The sequence below is a fragment of the Rhizophagus irregularis genome, chromosome 20 (assembly GCF_026210795.1).
Source record: "Rhizophagus irregularis chromosome 20, complete sequence".
NCBI classification, from domain to species: Eukaryota; Fungi; Glomeromycota; class Glomeromycetes; order Glomerales; family Glomeraceae; genus Rhizophagus; species Rhizophagus irregularis.
In genome coordinates this window covers 133,490-150,232 of record NC_089448.1, presented here as the reverse complement: position 1 = coordinate 150,232, position 16,743 = coordinate 133,490, and the positions used below count along the sequence as shown (strand labels likewise).

Here is a 16,743-nt window from a genome sequence, read left to right as displayed (position 1 = left end):
ATAATACTTTAAATATAAAATATATCTTGTTAATACACGTGTCATAAGAACTATGACAATTTATTAGCCTAACTTACGGTGAAATTAAATTAATGGATTATAATCATACAGAATCACCTTAAAATAATGAAATGAATCAATTGTGAAAAATTGATACAAACTTAATTCTTCGGTTCTCATATCTCGGTCGGGTCAGTTTTTGTTATATCAAAAAAAAAAAAATTTTTTTTTATATTATTATTTATTATACCGGGTAAGATTTTATAAAAAATTTCATATGAATTACACATATAAAATTTTTTGAAAAAAAAAAATTAAAAGCCGGGTTGCCGGGTCATTTTCAAAATTGTTATGGCTCGTCTATAAAATTTATACCCATCCTTTTTCTGTTACAGTGCTGTCTTTCTTTATATGATCTTTTTACATTGTTCAGGCGCCCCAACTTCAAAATTTCTTGAAAAGAAGGCATTTGGATTGCAGTATTAACAATACTTTACATTATATTTATAGAAAATTGATGCATAGTTTACGAAAAAAGTATAGCAGTAGCATTAGTATGATTTATAATTAAATATTTTATATAATTAAAAATTTTTTACTATACCATTTTGCTAAGAAGATAAAAAAAATTGTCTTTTTATTAGTATTAATTATAAATAAATAAATACAATAATAAACGAATAGTAAAAAAAAAAATTGGTAAAAAAAGTCTTTTATTATAAGTAAATAAAAAAAAACCGAAAAAAAAATATTTTTGTTTAGAAAACCAATTAAATCAATTTTTTTTATTTATTTATTTGGAAAAGAGAGAAGATAAAAAAAAATTTCAACTGAAAAAAAAAAATTTTTGGTCAAAAATTAATAAATTCCCGCAATTTGGCCGCAAAAATATATTGGCTGATAAGTGACTCTGATAGCCAATCAAATTTAATAAATACAGAATAGATCAGGCGCAGACACATCACGCGTTCCATGTTACACAATTCAAATTATTTATAGGAAGGATCAAAAAATAAAAATATTTACTTTCATCGAAAGAGAAAATAAAGAAGGTTATTCCGATGAAAAATTTTGATTATAAGGAATTGGTTAATATTTATATCGAAAATTATGCATATCTTAATGATGGCGTATATTAACATGAATAGGAAATCGATGAAAAAGGATCAAGAAGTTCTAAAAATGTTTTTTCCAAATGTTCAAAGGGAAAGGAAAACTTTGACAGACCTGATTATGGAAAAAATTGAATCACAAAATTTGACCAAGAATAAAACTTCAGATCAGCAATCATTAAGTAATACGAAATTATTATTTAAAGTATGTTGCATTTATTAAATGTAACGTCTCAACATCCGTCTATAAATCCATAAGTTGTCGAAGTTTATAAAAGTACGTTGATTACATCAAATATTTAATTAGTATAACGAACGAATTAACGAATTTTGCAATCTATTTGAGTTGGCACTTTTTTGAGGCGTTATAAGTCCGAAGAACTTCCTAAAGCTTTTAAATTGTCTAATTGGGAAGAAATTTTGTTAACTCATCCTGAAAATTGGACTCCTCATGCGACTTTTGAAGCCACGCGAATTTTTGTTTCAATTCTTAAGACTAAATAAGCACTGCTTGGTGTTTGTCTCCTAATAAAATAAATGTATACTAATAGTACCGCTATAGTGAGTATATATATAACGTATATATTTACAACAGGTTTTTTGACCTCATCCTTCTCGAAAAAGTCCGAGATAACATTCATGAAAACATAAAGATTAATTATCAATTTACCATTTATATATGGCTCTCGAAAAAGTATTGTATAAACCAGAATAGTCGGGTACACGTACAGTACATTAAAGAAGTCGCGAAGCCGCTATCGTTGGTAGTATAATCTCAAAAGTTAGCATCCCTATGCTTTATACTTTAGCTGGATTGTTACGACTTGCTGAAATGGAATATTCTGGTTCAAATAGTCTATTCATCCGCTAAAAAATACGCATTGCCTAATATGCGTTGGTCTTTCACTTTTTGTGGTTTAAAAATGATGAAATCGTATTATGGCAACAATTAATCTTATAACGCCGGAATCTGCCTTAATTTTGTTCCACGTGTCGAAATAATCGACGATGTCGTATTTTATACCGAGTATTAAGGACCTGAGCAATATATTTGGCACTCGTTTACTATTAGTTATAGTGCATACGCACCGGAATTACGTAATGCCGCCTGGTATTATCCAAAAAAGGATGGATCTACAAAACTCCATATTGGGTCCTTTATTGAACCATTTTACGACACGTAACTAGTTACATAAATTTAAATTACATCATACACATCTGTCATATTAATTGACAAATTGACAACACTAAAAATAATCTCCAACCAATAGAATAATACCAACAATGTATTTCGAGAAAACATTATATAAGATACTATACTTTATCATCGTAATTGTCCGGTTAAAAAATTCTGTTGTAGCTGTCTATTCTCGATAATTCTTGGACATTTTTAAAATGAAGAAAGCTACTTTCTTTAAATTTATTGCAGTGTTATGTTCACTGTTAATAACTATTCCTAATGTAATAGTAATTTCTGATGAGAAACCTAACGTTGGAACAGGTATAAAAATTAATTGCTAAATATTGTTCTTTCGAAACTCATAAATTTTAATATTATATTTCATGTATCGTCAGTTATCGGTATAGATTTAGGAACAACTTATTCTTGTGTTGGAGTATACGTAAACGGAAGAGTTGAGATATTAACCAATGACCAGGGTAACCGTATCACGCCTTCTTATGTTGCCTTCACTGATGATGAACGTTTAATTGGTGATGCGGCAAAGAATCAATATTCAAATAACCCCCAGAACACCATTTTTGATTCTAAGCGACTAATTGGTCGTCGTTTTAGCGATAAAGAAGTTCAACAAGATATTAAGCACTTTCCATTCAAGGTCATTGACAAAGATGGTAAACCTGTTATTCAAGTTACTGTAAAAGGTGAAGAAAGAATATTTACTCCTGAAGAAATTTCGGCTATGATTCTTGGTAAAATGAAAGAAATTGCCGAATCATATTTAGGCAAGAATGTTACACATGCAGTAGTTACAGTCCCAGCTTACTTTAATGACGCTCAAAGACAAGCCACAAAAGATGCTGGCGTAATTGCTGGACTTAATGTCCTCCGTATTGTAAATGAACCTACGGCGGCTGCAATTGCATATGATCTTGATAAATCCGAGGGGGAACGTCAGATTCTTGTCTATGATCTTGGTGGGGGTACTTTTGATGTGTCTCTCTTGTCAGTCGAAGATGATGTTTTTGAGGTATTGGCAACTGCCGGCGATACACATTTGGGAGGCGAAGACTTCGACAACCGAGTTATTGACCACTTCGTTAAACTTTATAAAAAGAAAAATAAAATAGATGTTACACAAGATCTAAAAGCTATGGGTAAATTAAAGCGTGAAGTTGAAAAGGTCAAGCGTACATTATCTTCTCAAATGTCAACTCGTGTCGAAATTGAATCATTTTATGATGGTAAAGATTTTTCCGAAACTTTGACCCGAGCCAAATTTGAAGAGCTTAATAATGATCTCTTCCGTAAAACATTAAAGCCCGTTGAACAAGTGTTGAAAGATGCAAATATTGATAAGAAGGATGTACACGATATTGTACTCATTGGTGGTTCCACACGTATTCCCAAAGTTCAACAACTACTTGAAGAATTCTTTAATGGCAAGAAAGCTTCCAAAAATATTAATCCTGATGAAGCGGTTGCGCATGGTGCCGCCATACAAGGAGGTATACTTTCCGGAACTGCGAAAAAAAAACTTTTAATAGACGTTTGTCCTCTTACACTCGGTATTGAAACAACTGGTGGCGTTATGACAAAATTAATTCCTCGTAACACTGTAATCCCTACTAAGAAGTCACAAATCTTCTCTACCGCCGCGGATAACCAACCTACTGTATTAATTCAAGTTTACGAAGGAGAACGTTTTATGACTAAAGAAAACAACTTGCTCGGCAAGTTCGAATTAACAGGTATACCGCCTGCACCACGAGGTATACCACAGATCGAGGTTACATTTGAAATTGATACCAATGGTATAGTGAAAGTATCTGCAGCAGATAAAAGTACAGGGAAAACTGAATCGATCACAATCATAAACGATAAAGGTCGTCTTTCTCAAGAAGAAATTAATCGTATGGTTGAAGAAGCCGAACAATTTGCTGAAGAGGATAAGATTCAAAAGGAACGCATAGAAGCTAAACATCAACTTGAAAATTTTGCATACACAATCAAAAGTCAAATTTTTGATGACAGAGGACTTGGTAAGAAAATAAGCGATGACGACAGGAAAATTATTAAAGATTCAATTAAGACGGTTGAAGATTGGTTGAATGATCATTCAAATTCTGCGATCAAGGAAGATTTTGATGAAAAACGGGAAGAATTACAATCTATCGTTAATCCGATAACTACTAAATTGCATGCTGATGGTCAAGCTCCACCACCACCAAGGCATGAAGATTTGTAAAATAATAATAATAGTAGTAGTAAATAATTTAGATCGAATCAGCGTAGATCTACAAAAAAAAAATGTTCGAGATAATTACTAAGGATTTATTGTTTTTCTTTTTGTTGTTTTCGTTTTATTATTATTATTTTACAAATTTTTTGTTTTTATTGTTTTTATTGAATATTAGTAGATTTAGATAGGCTTTATGCATTAGGACCTTAGTTATAACATAGATTAGCTCATGGATAGAATGGTTAGCTATAGTATGTATCTTCGGGTACATGTCTCTATATATTTCTGAAATTAATAAAGAGATGCGTTGCTAATTTTTTTTTTTTAAAAAAAAAACAAAAAGCAAAGAAAAAATGATTTTTTTCGTTATTCATAATTATCATTTTATAAATTAAATTTAGATTGTTGAATATTCAGTTGCAAAAAAATGAATATTAGAAATTTTAGCATTTTTGCATTATTTCAAATAAAATTCTTGTGTTTAATAAATTAATTTATACCGGAATGATTTTAATGGCGTAATATATAAATAAAGGTCCATTTGACTATGTAAAATCTCGAAATTAAAGCACCTCCTTTTACGAGAAAAAAAATCTGGAGGATTGTGCATAATTTTTGAGACCGTACCAATTTAAGTAATTAGGGATAGAAAATTAATGGTTAATTATAATTTGATTAATTAACAGTTAATTAATATGGTCCCGAAAATTAAAATTAATTTTCCGAGATTAAGTCATTTCCTGGGCCACTATTCATTGCTGTAAAATTTCCGAAATGCTGAAGTGTCAAAATTAAAATTGATGAAAATCGCCAAAATGCTGTAATTTGAAATTGATTGTGATCAAGGATGATGCCGCAATTAATGTAATATTGCAGATATTGCAGATTTTAGAATGGAATTGTGCATAGACTGCATAGTGGTCCACACAAATCCACAATTTAGTACAATATATTTTTTTAAAATTAAAAATAAAAAAAATTTAAAAACGAACATTTTTATTAAAATATTTTTTTTAACTTAATAACATCAAAGTTTGATTTTATTAAAAAACAAGTTTTTTATAATATTATTAGATTTAAACAAAAAACATTTACTAATAATCACCATCACGCCATTGTGTTAAAAAAATCATAAGATTATTTGGATTGAATAATTTGTAACTTTCTTCGCCAAGAACCAAGTAACAATATAAACAATACTGTAACAATAAAAAGAAATAATACTATTTTAATTTTTAGAAAATCTTATCGGTAAACTAGCTAATTAATGCACGTAATGCTAAATAATTTAATTTTAATTATCGACTAAAAGCTAAAAATTTTTAAGTTTGTACAAATTGAATTTAATATCTGCAGGACACGTGTCGTGTGTCGATCGTTTCATTTATTTATACATAGCTCACCATTCTTTTTTTATAATTAAAATTATCAAATTTAAGTAAACTCCTTACATATTGCAAGATTGTATTTATGTAATCGACCTAGTCCGAATGGAATTTTTTTTTTTGTTTTCCTTATGAGGCAATGAATTTCGTGGAATACGGGTTCATCCCTTTACATGTAATATACGTTAACAAAAATAATTTTTTTTTTTAAAAAAAAAATAAAGAATAATTATGGATTATGAAAATAATTCTTCAAGATCTAGAAAATTTTATCATACTATACAATTATAATTTAAATAAGATTACTAATAATTAAATTAAAAAATATAGTAGTTTCACAAAAACACAAAGTTGCTAAATCAATTATCATTTTATTCTATGTGAATGTTTTCGAACGGTACTAGAACTTCTAACTTCTATTAAATTCTTGGCTCTTGGCTGAGGCTAAATGCTAAATATACTAACGTAAACTTTGAAAGTTTTTAAAGGTGACGTTCTTGGCTCTAATTGCGATGATCAACTCATCTTTGTTAAATTCAGCCAAGATTTTTGTGATTCTGCAAAACACAGTTGTGCGACTTGTGCGACTTGCTACGGAATAAATTTTTAGACTTTTGGATTTTTGTGCGTGTAACCATATCATATATATGATTTGATAGATTTAATATCAAATTTTCACACACATGAGCCAAGAGAAGCAAATGTATCTTTCTTATACGTGTACGACATACTATCTTATTACGACCTATATTGTGTGACATATACGTCGTATAAGAACATAGCACCTGATCGTATAAGAACGATACATTTGCCCAAGAGAAAGAATTATGTAAAAGTAAAAGAAGAAATGAAAAGAGGGGAATCGTGATTACTTTGACACGAAAAACAATTCTAAATCGGTATTATTGTAGGAATTATGCATAAACAAATCTTTCTTTTTTTTATTCGTTCGCAAGCAATTAAAATTCTTCAAAACATTACATACGCCAAGGATATGTCCAGATAATTTATTGGTTATCATTGAAAGGTTTTTACCTTAATTTCGAATGCACTAATAATTATTTATTTTTATTCAAAATTTCAAATTATGCAACCGATTTGGTAACATACGACTTTTAATTATTTGGTAAATTTTTATCTATTTTTAAATTAAAGATTATATTGATGAATTTTATATAAATATGATGCTTCTTTTCTTTCAGTTTTTTTCAAGTCAGCTTAATATCTTGAAAAGAAAAAAACAAAATTACATATAATAATTGTCTTATAGAAAAAATAGAGATATATTATCCAATACCCTCTAGAAATATTTCGCTCAAAATCTCGTAAAATGAAGCTCTCTTACACTCTAATTTTGGCTATAAATTTAGCCCTTTTCACTGCTAGTTCCGTTGCCACACCAATTGGAAACATAGAAAATGGTGTTATTAATAAAAGAGGCAATGAGGATGAACCAAAAATTCCTCCACCTCCTCCTGGTAAATTTCCTGATGGCCCCAAAGGTGTAGATTTTGATGGACTAAAAGGTCCCAAGGGTAAAGATTTCGATGGCCCAAAAGGTTCAAAAGGTCCAAAGGGTAAAGATTTCGATGGTCCAAAAGGTTCAAAAGGTCCAAAGGGTAAAGATTTCGATGGTCCAAAAGGTTCAAAAGGTCCAAAGGGTAAAGATTTCGATGGTCCAAAAGGTTCAAAAGGTCCAAAGGGTAAAGATTTCGATGGTCCAAAAGGTTCAAAAGGTCCAAAGGGTAAAGATTTCGATGGTCCAAAAGGTTCAAAAGGTCCAAAGGGTAAAGATTTCGATGGTCCAAAAGGTTCAAAAGGTCCAAAGGGTAAAGATTTCGATGGTCCAAAAGGTTCAAAAGGTCCAAAGGGTAAAGATTTCGATGGTCCAAAAGGTTCAAAAGGTCCAAAGGGTAAAGATTTCGATGGCCCAAAAGGTTCAAAAGGTCCAAAGGGTAAAGATTTCGATGGTCCAAAAGGCGAAGATTTCGATGGTCCAAAAGGTCCCGGTCCTAAAGATGGACCAAAATTTCCCCCTAAAGCAAAATAAATAAAATATTAATCTAAAAAAATATAATTTTATAGTATGTCATTAATTATGTATCGTATCGTATTCTATTAATAAAATCGTATATTTATTTCAAATTAAATTGTCATGATACATGGTTTTACCAACTCGTAATCAATTTACAGAGTTAAGCTAATAAGTAACTAAATGAAATTAATAATTTGCTTCAAATGGTATTAATCAATATTGCCATTAATCTAATTGTTGAACGTAATTATCTAATTGTGAGCCTTCCGTATTAATTACGTTTATTAACCGGGATCCGTCCAAAATCCCGAAACTCGAAATCCCGAAGGTACGTTATCCCGACACTCTAAATCCCGAATCGTCAAAATCCCGAATTGTCAAAATCCCGAATTATCATAATCTCGAATTTTATAATCCTGACACCCCATAATATTGGGTTTCTTTCTTTTATCAATAAACTAGCTGGTTTCACGCGGGCCTGGCTAATTAATATTTTTTCGGCAAGTTCTATTTGTATACAGGATATTTTATTTTTATTTTTATTTTTATGTTACAGAAAAACCAATTGAAGTAAAAATTACAAGGACAACATACAAATGTGTCGAAAATAATTCTATCACTAACAATCAAGCCGCCTATAAGACGACGTTTCCTGACCTTTAAAAAAAATGAGAACGGGTCGGATCCAAGATCTTCCCCAGAACCCACCTGCCAATCGGGAATAAAATAAAAAAAAATGAGAGCTAACATAGAAAAAAAAATACTACCTAGTATCTATAAAATTACCCAAAAAGTTATGATTTAAAAAAGAAAATAAATATATATTATCGAACCAAAAATTATCTCTATGTTTGGTCCATTTTCCTGAATGTAGAAAATTACTTGATGTCCATCTAATATGGGCACGATCATTATAAAAAACCCCTTCGCGCGAATAAGGAGAAGAGGTGGCACGTCGATGTGTATAAACGCGTCGTGGTGATTGATTTGTTCCATTATCTTCAATGGGTGTTGTTTGAATATGCACCGACACTCGTGGTCGGTAGAATCGTTTTTTGTTTTTTGTAATAGATAAAGACCGTTCCCAGGCTTTAACCAGGTGTTTCGACGTTTCCAAATTATAACGTCAATTTTTTCCATAAACTGGGTGATGAATTGAATAAAAAGTGAAAATCGTAATTTTTTGTCTTTAATATAAATATAAAAAATCCTAGTTAGGTCATTCGGGAGTCGGGACCAAGTTATGTATTAATAAATAACAAGGATGTGAGGTCAATAAAGGACCATTAAAGTTAGTATCAAAAAAGCGGGAACTTCTAATAGTAGCTTCCAAAGCGTAAGGTGTTTCTTTCGTATTGTCACGAATAAGTTGAAGTAAATTATATCCTTCGTCCAGTAATAGTGTAATAATATCGTTTGAATGATTATGACAGATACCAATATGTGCGTTGGAATTTTGTATATCGTTACAATCCTTGCACGGAATATTTCCAATAGGATAAAGACGCGGATAATTTCTTTGTTGTATATCTATAGTCGGATATATGAAATTGCATTTTTTGATTTTGTTGCCTTGTATTTTGGATAATTTGGCGCCACACAGGGCGTCAGTTGGATTATGTTGTAACCATTCTTTGACCAATCTATGTCGCCATTTAAAATTTGTTGCTTGATGGTAATAAAGCCTTGTTGTTAATCATAGAATTGAAGATGAGAGGTTGAATAACGTTATCTGACCATTTTCTGACATTTCTATCTATCACATGGGAATTATTCCACGCGACAATGCCCAGGGTTTGTTTAAAAAAAAATTTGTGATTAATAATAATTGGTTCTTTGAGATGTGCACCAGATTTAGCTAGACGATCGGCTTCATCATTATGAGCGTTAGAACTATGTCCAGTTACTTTATGTAACGTAATTAATAAATGTTTCTCATTTATCAAGAAAAAAATTAAATCCCACAAGAGAAAGTTGGTCTGTTTTAATTTTGTCGTGGGCTGATCACTGGTGAGTGAAGTCTTGTGTTGAATAGTTGGATACAACTGGCTGAATCAGTATAAATATTCAGATTACAGTAGTATGGCGAAACAATAATTGCTGTAAGAATGCCCATAGTTTCACTTTTTGTTGATGATGGGAAAAAAAACGGTAGATCCCTTAAAGGTAACTTTAGGTGTAAAGGGTTGAACTTGAGTCCATCCATATCCACTTAAACTGTGCGTGCCACCTATATTTTGAACGGAACCATCTGTATAAAAAGTTAATAACCGTTCATTTTCTAATATTTTGGCACAGGATTTTAACTCTGTTTTGATAATAGGGTGACAAAGTAACGCGTTATCGATATGATCGAAAACGTTTTTGGAGTAAGTAATCTCCATTGATGTAAAAGAAACATCAACAGTAGTTGGTGTAATAATTTTTAAAGGGGATTTATCTAATTTAATAAAATGGTCAAAAGCTAAATGTCTTAAAGTATGAAAGGGTTTGGTAGCTACAAAAAATATTTGATTATTATAAAAAGGTAATAAAGATTTGTGTTCTGTAGAAGATTTTGTAAAAACATTAAATATTAATGATTTTTGGTGTCCTAATGGCGATTACGCACGTTGGACGTAAATCATGTGGGTAATAAGAGTTTAGATGGCATCCTCTACATGGTACCAAAACAAGGAGTTTTGTATACAGGATATTCAAATACAGGTTTCCAAAAAGTGGATACCGGTTCGATCACGTGATTTTATAATATTCGTCACCGCATCCATGTTTTCTATTTTTCACATAGTTAATATATAAAATCACGTGATATAACCCAAAGACGACTATTGTACTTTTTTAAAAGTTATATTATATTTTTTACGGTTCACGGATAACCCACGGACCGATCAGTAAGAACCCTTTCCCGACGATCACTCTGACCATTTTTTAGCTAAAGAAATATACTATTGAAACTATTTTTTCTACATATAAACCTGGTCTAATTTGTGATTTTTCGGACTCTACACTCTTGTTTACATTACCTATATGAGCAGAAACACTCGTTCCAAGTTTTCTCAAAAAATTTTAAAAAATATCGAAAAAACATATCATTCTTCTACCGATAAAGAAGACATATACAGAACTTTCGCTCCTAATGTTATAAATAACAAAAATAGAAAAATGTCGAACACGTCAACAACTAACAATAATAATAGTCAAAAGACAGCTGAGCCTACTTTGACTTCACCCTCTCAACCTTCTCAAACTTCCTCCTCCGTGGAGCAAGTCCCTGGGAATATTTCTTCAATAACACGTGACTCCACTTCCCACTTACCATATACACCAATCGTTGAAACGATTGATGAAATGGAAATAGAGATTACCAATAAAAATGAAACACAACAACTTTCAGAAGGATCTACATCCGTTAATGGCAATCCACCACCAATGGAGGAAATCCCCATGATCGACAACATATTTTCAGCCTCAAACACACAAATACAAACTTCCTTTGAAGGGTTTATCCCACGAGATAGTTTTCCACCAAAACTTACAGACAAAGAAATTCTTCAAAAACTTAACACCATCTTTGTCGGAGACAAAGACTTTATCAAAGTCAGATCTTTGAAAAAAATGACGTTCAAATTTTATATGATATCTGTGTCGACCAAAGAAAAATTGTCACACCTTATCAAAACATCACCTCCAACCCTTCATAATGTTAAAATTTATGAATATACACAACAAAATATAGATACTCTAATTGAACGCAAACTCCAATTACAAGATGACACTATCATCAAAATATTAGATATCCCTATCAATTATGACGCCACGTTATTGATAAAACAAATAACTGACGCAACGGAAAAACGAATCACAACTTACAAAGAAATCAAAAAACCACCTCAAAGAATCCAAAACCGCAACAAAAATGATAAACCAATTTTTATCAAACCAATTTATAAACAATTAATAATCAGCTTTGAGGACAAGGCTGCAGCAGATTACTTATTAGAACAAGACTGGTGCTTAGCCATTGAGGACTCAGTAGCCAGAATCCTACCAGGCAATCCAAAACATCCAATATACACACAACGAACCTCTTCTTTCTACAAAATCACTGGTCTACCCTTAAACACGAACGCAAGAGACTTAAGCCCTTTAGTGACACACTTGAAGGGACGTACGTGTACTTTTACTCAAACCTCACGCTCATCTTTTTTCAAGAACGCGTTTATATACGTCCACCCAAACGATATCAAAAAAGATTATACCACAATTACGGGTACAAAATTTGGTGAACACACAATCTTCATTTTTCCACACACTAACACCAAAAAAACTTGCAATGTATGTGGTAACCATACACACGAATACAAAAACTGCCCTAGTACTGATTTCGTCTTAGACAAAAATGAACATAAAATATTCAAAAAACGTTTCATCATACGTAACAAAGATCGTATACTCGTCAACGAAACAACCAGACAAACTTACAACCATGTTATAAAACTCTCCAAAGATAATCCTGGTAACTCAAACGGACAATCTCGTCCCCAACCGAACACTCGAGGCAAACAAAATCAAACATATAACAACACTACAAATCACCCAGATAGGACGTATCAGAAACCTAAGTCATCCTGGTCCCAACAACAACTGCCCCAAGAAATCTTAGATAAAATTGCACTTATGGAACAACAAATTACTACCTTAACAAACCACGTTAACGTATTACAGGGTTCCCACCAAACGTTCACAGAACAATATTCCTCGCACCACCAACAACTAACCACAATTGACACTAATATAGCGTTGCTTACGCATAGACAAGATAGTCTTGAAAATCAACATAAATCCTTGATGACCCAGATGCAAACACTCATCAACACTTTACAAGCATCACAAACCCCACCCACCCGACAACAACCAGCTAGGAAAGCCAAACGTACTAGTACCCCATATGAAAAAACCCCTTTGAAGGATGTAAAAAAACGATTCACCCAACCATCTACTGAATCGGTAATGACTGATAGTGATGCACTCCCGCTTTCCGATGAATATTACACGGAATCTGGAGATATCTCCGATACAGGCACCATTGAAAATACATATGAAGCATCCGATCAAGCTACTTCAGGACAATCGAGCTTCATCCTCAACCCATTTAACTGGGGCAATAAACCTCAGGTTTAATTTGCGACTCATTCTTTATAATCATAAAGAATTTAGATATAACATTTTGATTCCCCTTATTGTCTTTATCCCAATTTCTGGTATATACACATCCCAATTTCAAACATATTTTAAATAATGTCACACACCAACCTAAATATATCTGATCCCTTTCCTAATATTTCACACTCCTTGTCACAAAATCCCGATCACTTGATTAATGAAGAACATATTACAAACTTACATGTGATCAATCAAGATAACATTAATGATAATAATTTTTTTATTGATTATATTAAAATAGGCAGTATTAATATTCAAACAGCCTTTAACAACAAACTTAACGACATTATTAATTATTTTGTCGCACACAACTTTGATATCCTAGGTTTAGCGGAAACTAGTCTCTTTGGAGATCAATCAAATACCATTATTAACAAACACAAACATCCTACTTTACCCAACAATTTTATATATATAGTTCACGACACCTCCGGCGTTAATAAAGGCACTGGAGTCGCCATCATGATTACCGACAAAATGGAAAAACATCTTCATCATACAGAATTTTTAGAAGGACGTATCATCAATCTTATCTTCGGTTTTAAGAAATCAAAACAACTGAACGTAACTTGTTGCTACTTACCATCCAGTCCTAAGAATGATGCCACCAAAACCAAAATCAGCGCTGTCTGCGTCGATAAATTGAACAAACTAATCATTAAATCTAACAACACCAAAAACTCATACGCCATTGTTATTGGCGATTTTAATGTGACCACAAAGAATAAATCAGACCCGAATTATCCTTCTATCCGTTTACTTAAAAATAACGGATACAAAGATATGATTAAATACCATCAAGTATCCTTAGATAATAACTCCACCCATAGTACAAATAGAATCGATTATCACTATGGAAATACGAATTTATTAGAACAATCAATTCATTCATATACACAATCAATACCACAATCTTTTTTTAATACTGATCACAATATTGTTATAACCCTTTTAGAAAAAACTTTTTTTGATTCACGAAATAAGAATTTATTTGACAAGTTCGCGGACGTCCTTCCTTTTAATAAGCGGAATGACGATACTAAGAAAGTCTTCAAATACGATCAAATGACTGTTAATTTATGGTCTGATTACACTAATCGTAGCCGTTCAACTTTCAAAAAAAGATTCTCAAAAGAACCTCAACAAATTAATAACAAAAATACTTTAAACCGACAATGGAATCTCTTCGAGAAGACCTTAATCGAACTCAAAGAGTATATCATACCACAAAAATCTATTAACTCTAATACATCATCAAACTTAGATTTGCCTCTTGAATTACGACAAATGAATAATCACGTGATTCTTTTATATCAAGTGAAACAATTTTTAAATTTAAAACATATTAAAATTCGTTTTAAATTAAATTTCACACCCACACTTTCAACCCTCCACAACATTCCACGACATGTATGGGCCACCTATTATGAAGGATGGATGAAATACCTCCCTCGACTAAAGATTTTATTAGATTTTAATAAATTATCAATCACTTTACCATCAACGGTTACTCCTGATAATTTTGTATCAACAAAGGATGAAATTTATCGATTATATCATACGATGAAAATAGCTTACCAATCTGCGTACGATAAATACCTTACCAACAAAATTAATTCTTATGTCACAGAACGCAATGACAATTTACAACATGATCAAACTAAAATGATCAACTCTATTTTAAATCGTAAACCACACCGTATAGTGCTGGATAGACTTTCTTTTATCGACAACAAAGGTGAACACGTATTTACTAATAACCCAGAGATTATAGAAAAAGAAGCCATCAAACATTTCCAACATCAAGCGGGGCCACCAAATGAAAAGAATATTTGGAATTTAGACTCCCTACCACAAGATTGGAAAGATCATTATGATCCTACTTTACAAACTGTTAACGAAGAATGGTGGAATCATTTAATTGAACCAATCACTCTATTGGACCTTTCCTCCATTTTCAAAAAATTGAATAACAACAAAGCGCCAGGTCCTTCCAAAATCACATATGAAGATATCACACATTTACACGAGGACGTTTTAATGATCCTCGTCAGAATCTTCAACGCTTGTATTGTACTTAAAGTAATTCCGGACAAATGGAAACACGCGTTGCTTTTTCCGATACCGAAACCATATGATTGGAATAGTAAACTAACCAACACAAGGCCTATAACTCTCCTGGAAACTCCTAGGAAATTACTAGTCAATATTATTTCAACCAGGTTAAATCAAGCCCTTTCCAAACACTCAATTTTACAATTTAACAATAAAGCGGGCGTCCTGGGTCAATCAACCTTAGAGCCGCTTATGATTACACAACATTTAATAGAACACGCACGTATTAAGAAAAAACCCATTTGGATCGTATTACAAGACTTATCAAAAGCATACGATCGCGTCAACTTACGATTATTGAAGTTGGCGCTCGAACGCTTAAAGATTCCTGCTATCATTATTACCTTTTTTCTTAATCTATTTACAGAAAGACATAATGAAATCATTACCACGAACGGTTTACTGCCATCTTATGCAGTTCTCCAAGGCATTGACCAAGGCGAAGTTGTTTCACCACTTCTCTGGAATATATACTATGACCCGATGTTTCATCGCATCAATCAATTAACGCATTTACATTACTCCACCTTTGCGACACAAAAGAAAAATTGTCAACACATAGAGAATGATGTCATTCATACCTTTGACATCTCCGTAGTAGGTTATCTCGACGACACTACGTGGTTTGGCTCTTCACAATCGCAAATTGAAGAAAAATTATCAATTGCCAATTCCTTTTATGACCTGAATAATATTAAAGTCAATATGGATAAATACAAAATTTTAACTAATGACCGTACCATCAAACAACCGAACATCATCCTCACAATTAACAATCGGCCATATGAAACGCCTGTCACGCCTCGTAACAAAGGCGAACGCATCTTAGGTTTATACATTAATGCATTAGATAAACATACGCAAACGATACGAAAAGGCAAACAAATAGTGATGGCTCACTACAACACTATGAAAAACAAAAAATTAACACATCACCATATACAATATATTATTAACAAAATAGTTATACCAAAATTGGAATATATTTTCCAACATACGATCCTTAATTCGAAACAATGCCAATCTTTAATGGGACCATTGAAAAGATTATTCAAACAACGTTTGAATCTTCCGTCAAATACGGCGGATAATATTATTTATAACCATATGTTCCAATCTATTAATAATTTTTTTGATATCCAAATGAAATCACAACTTAATATTTTAGGTGCACTTTTTAATACACCGGTTCTTCGAGAAATAGCGACCCAGAAAATATACAATACGCTATCAGAAATCTGGTATCCTACTATTCCGTCCAACATTAATACCTATTTGGACCATATAGTCAAGCCTACCTATTTAACGCAAGCTTTGGGCTTGCTTAATCAATATGGATTTTCTATTAATTTCACTTTCGATATTAACATTTTAGGAGGAAATACCCCTATACGAGATTATATGTCAGATCTTTCTGCAGCCGACATTAAATCTCTCAAAGCCAAAAACAT

General features: G+C 32.0%; 3 protein-coding genes across 3 annotated transcripts; all 3 read left to right on the top strand.

Annotated features, from left to right (window-relative positions):
• Positions 1-2,507: 2,507 nt before the first annotated feature.
• OCT59_012667 (78 kDa glucose-regulated protein) lies at positions 2,508-4,540 on the top strand (the record flags this gene model as incomplete). Its single annotated transcript, XM_025318375.2, has 2 exons — positions 2,508-2,613; positions 2,688-4,540. The coding sequence occupies 2 exons, from the start codon at positions 2,508-2,510 to the stop codon at positions 4,538-4,540; spliced, it is 1,959 nt and encodes a 652-aa protein (XP_025176322.1).
• Positions 4,541-7,249: 2,709 nt separating this feature from the next.
• Positions 7,250-7,969, top strand: OCT59_012666 (uncharacterized protein; the record flags this gene model as incomplete). The annotated part of the gene is made up of 1 exon (XM_025325754.2): positions 7,250-7,969. The coding sequence occupies one exon, from the start codon at positions 7,250-7,252 to the stop codon at positions 7,967-7,969; it is 720 nt and encodes a 239-aa protein (XP_025176321.2).
• Positions 7,970-11,116: 3,147 nt separating this feature from the next.
• Positions 11,117-13,135, top strand: OCT59_012665 (uncharacterized protein; the record flags this gene model as incomplete). The annotated part of the gene is made up of 1 exon (XM_025326389.2): positions 11,117-13,135. One exon carries the CDS (start codon positions 11,117-11,119, stop codon positions 13,133-13,135), a length of 2,019 nt encoding a protein of 672 aa, XP_025176320.2.
• Between the last annotated feature and the right edge of the window lie 3,608 nt (positions 13,136-16,743).